Here is a 4195-nt window from a genome sequence, read left to right on the forward strand (position 1 = left end):
CCAGTGGCCAACTTTGCTGAGAGAAGCATCTGTGAGATGCTGCTGAGAAAGGGACCGGGACAGCACAGACCTGTGGTGCCACCTAGGGGACAAGTGTCCCTCGGCTCACGGCTGGTGCACACAGACTCCTCATTGCAAATCAACCCAATTTCTAAAACCCAGGATTCACTTCAAGAATAAAAGGTGGCAAGGGGGGAAGCACCTGGGTGGCTCAGTCAGTTAACCATCTGCCTCCGGCTCAGGTCATGATCCCAGGGTCCTGGGTTCAAGTCCTGCATCAGGATCCCTGCACAGAGGGGAGTCTGTTCCTCCCCCTGCTCATGTTCTCTCTCTAATAAAATCTAAGAAAAAAGAAGAATCGAGGTGAAGAGAAAGGGAAAGGCAGTCTTTCACTTCATAAAAATTATTTCAATTATTTCTCATTTATAAAGGCATTCCTTTTAGAGTATCTTTAAAAATTTATGCTCCCATCCTACATTTTAAATGATAATTTAGTAAAAAATTTAGGTTTTTTTCCATGAAGGTAGAAGAGACGGCACTTATTATGTAGAGTGAGGAAAAACTGAAAGAACTGGATCAGTCTTCAGAAAGGCAATGCAGCTATACTTGGTTTTATATATTACTCATTCTTATTTAAATTTTTCTTTGTCATGCAAATGAAAACCAAGGAGAGTCAATAGAAGGAAACCCTGTTCTTCCCTTGTTTGCATCCCTCTAGGGTGGAGGCCAGTCATTCTTGATCGAGTCCCATTGAAATGCCCATGACTTACCGATCTGGCGCCATCCTGTGCGTCAGACTCCTTCCCTCAAGTGCCCACTCGCATCTCCACTTAGATGCCTGAACCAAACTACTGAGCCGCGCCTGGCCTGCTCCGCCTGCAGCTCTCCCATCCCTGTGGCTAAGCAGCCCAGGAGTCATCCCGGACACCTTTCCCTCCCAACCAACAGCCAAGCCAGGAGGAGATCTCAAATTTCCCTCTTCGGAACATAAGCAGAGTCTGGCAACTTCTCACCGCCCTTGCTGCTGCCTCTAGGTCCGAGACAGTGCTATTTCTTGGCCTGGATTACCGCGGTAGCGTCCTGACTGGCCTCCCTGCTTCCCACGCTGTCCCTCTACAGTTCATTTCATTAGGGCAGACCAAGGAGGCATCCTTCCTATAAGGTGATGTCTCTTCTTGACTCAAAAGCCTGCAGTGGGTCCGTTTTACTCAGAATAAAAGCCAAAGTCCCTACAGTGGCTTCTCAGGCCCCACATGATATGTACCCAGATGCTTCTCTGACTGATCTCCAACCCCTCTCCATCTTGCTCCCTCTGCTCCAGTCGCACTGGCTCTTTGCACACCACGTGTACTTCTGCTTTGGGACCTACTCTTCTCCCAGGTATCTGCATGGCCAACAATCACCTCCTTTAAGGGTCTGCTCAACTGTCAGGACAGTGAGGTCTACCCTGACCAACTCCTTTATAATCTTCAAATCCAACAATCCATACTGAAACAGTATTTGCTCAGCTTTCTTGAACTTGAGGTAGACACTGACATGTACTTTGGTTAATTAAAAGCAGGGTGCCTCTATGTCCCAGTTTGCCTGGAATAGTCCTAGTTCACACTTGTTGCCCCAGAGTTATAATAATAGCATCCCCTTCACTTTGCCATAATAAATACATCATTTAATAAAGTATAGACTAAGTTCAGTAATTTGCTTCTTGGACATTTATCTCAGAATGAATTATGAATATCACTTAACAAAGACTTAACAATTCAACTACACCAAAAAACCAATTCAACTTAAAAGATGGGAATAGGACTTTAAATAAGACATTTCTTCAAAAAAGATGTAGGAATGGCCAACACGTACGGGAAAAGATGCTCAACACCACTGATGAAGGAAATGCAACTCAAAACCACAGTGAGGTCCCCCTCACGCCCATGAGGATGGCTATTCTAACAAACAGAAAAGAGCAAGTATCAGTGCAGGATTTGGAAAAATTGGAACCCCTTGTGCAAGGCTGGTGAGAGTGTAAAATGGTGCAGCCGCTATGGAAGACCGTTTGGCAAGTTCTAGAAATATTACAGTTAGAGTTACCGTAGGATCCAGCAATTCCACTCTTGGGTACATGCCCATAAGAACTGAAAGCGGGGCCGTGAACAGATATTCTCCCCCCCCTTGGTTACAGCAGCATCCTTCACACCAGCCAAGAGGCAGGAGCAACACAAGTATGTATGGTCCATACATACAATGGAATATTCTTCTTAGATAAGAAGGCAGTGCTGACACGTGATAGGACATGGGCAAACCCCGAGGACACTGGGTGAGATAACCCAGGCACCAAAGGACAGCTCCTGTATGATTTGCTTTCTGTGAGGGGCCTAGAGTAGTCAGATTCTTAGCAGCAGAAAGAATGGTGCTTGCTGGGGTGGGGGCAGAGAGGGGGGCTCGGGAGTCCGTGTGGAACAGGGGCAGAGTTTCAGCTCTGCAAGATGAAGAGTCCCGGAGATAGAGGCTACCGGCCATAGCACAATAGTGGGAATGTATTTAATGCCACTTAAAAATGGTTAAGATGGGGANCTGACACGTGATAGGACATGGGCAAACCCCGAGGACACTGGGTGAGATAACCCAGGCACCAAAGGACAGCTCCTGTATGATTTGCTTTCTGTGAGGGGCCTAGAGTAGTCAGATTCTTAGCAGCAGAAAGAATGGTGCTTGCTGGGGTGGGGGGTGGGGGCAGGGAGGGGGTCTCGGGAGTCTGTGTGTAACAGGGGCAGAGTTTCAGCTCTGCAAGATGAAGAGTCCTGGTGATAGAGGCTATTGGCCATTGCACAATAGTGGGAATGTATTTAATGCCACTTAAAAATGGTTAAGATGGTAAATTTTATGGTATGTGTATTTAACCTCAATTAAAGATCTTTAAAAATCCAAGAAATAACAGGAAAGGATCAGCTGAAGTTAAAGNCCCGGCGTTATGGGATCGAGCCCCATATCAGGCTCCTCTGCTATGAGCCTGCTTCTTCCTCTCCCACTCCCCCTGCTTATGTTCCCTCTCTCACTGACTGTCTCTATCTCTGTCAAATAAATAATAAAAAATAAAAAAATCTTAAAAAAAAATGGTTAAGATGGTAAATTTTATGGTATGTGTATTTAACCTCAATTAAAGATCTTTAAAAATCCAAGAAATAACAGGAAAGGATCAGCTGAAGTTAAAGTGGTATTTATTCCATTTTCTTGCAATCATATTGTCTAAGGCATACGTGGTAATTATATGGCAGGAGAATACAATTTCTTTTAAGGCCTCTGTGGTTGGATTTTTGTGCAGAAATACATCTTTGCCTCATTATCCCTTAATCACACTCAGCCACTTGCAGTAGAGGGCACATCTGGTTTCGCAGCTGCTCCAAAGGTCACCTGCTTTGCTGTGGCCTGGCCCAGCACAGTACGAGGGGGCCTCCCTGAGCCCCCTGCCCCTCAGGCCATGCTCTCAATGATAACGGCAATGCCTTGGCCACCTCCGATACAAGCTGATCCAACAGCGTATTTTCCTCCCCGACGCCTGGAAGAGAAAGCAGTGGCTGAAATCTACTCAAATAAAAAAACGAGCTAATTAGAAAATTAATGAAACAGAATTAATAATGGTCACATCTGCATGANCTCTCTCGCTGGCTGTCTCTATCTCTGTCGAATAAATAAATAAAATCTTTAAAAAAAAAAAAAAGAAAATTAATGAAACAGAATTAATAATGGTCACATCTGCATGACTCATCCTCATTCAGCTCCGCGTCTCAATCTTCTCCCCAATCCTCAGTATTGGTTTATAGTTACAACACAAGGAATTCAAGAAACTGAATATTTTTATTAAAAGAAAGTGGTAACACAGGAGAGAAAGGCTGGAACAGATCTAGAAGTTGAGGTGTGCTGTGAGAAAGGAGAGAGGCCACGAGGTCACAGGGATTAAGAGGAAGCTGAAGAAGGGGGAGTGAGCAGCCAGCCTCTCTGATTTTTATATAGTTTCAGATTTTCGTGGCACCTCTAAGTAAGTGTGACAAGTGGAGTTTGCCCATGTGAAAGGGCAGATGATTCAGAAGCATTTCATGTCCTTTTCCTAAAAATTAGGCCCCTCTAGACCACAACGTGTTCTCGCTCCTCACTCCGAGAGAGAAGCACCTAGAACTTTCTGGTGCACATCACCCATTTCAACTCC

At 45.1% G+C, this 4195-nt stretch overlaps 1 protein-coding gene across 1 annotated transcript in view; it reads right to left on the reverse strand.

Moving 5' to 3' along the window:
* Positions 1-3192: 3192 nt before the first annotated feature.
* Positions 3193-4195, reverse strand: part of ACAA2 (acetyl-CoA acyltransferase 2) — a 49722-nt gene continuing 48719 nt past the window's right edge. Inside the window, exon 10 of the mRNA XM_002927779.4 lies at positions 3193-3547. Within this exon, the coding sequence (XP_002927825.1) occupies positions 3463-3547 (85 nt within the window). The 3' untranslated portion in view covers positions 3193-3462. The remainder of the gene's footprint in view (positions 3548-4195) is intronic.

Source organism: Ailuropoda melanoleuca, chromosome 14 (assembly GCF_002007445.2).
Source record: "Ailuropoda melanoleuca isolate Jingjing chromosome 14, ASM200744v2, whole genome shotgun sequence".
In the NCBI taxonomy this organism is placed as follows: Eukaryota; Metazoa; Chordata; class Mammalia; order Carnivora; family Ursidae; genus Ailuropoda; species Ailuropoda melanoleuca.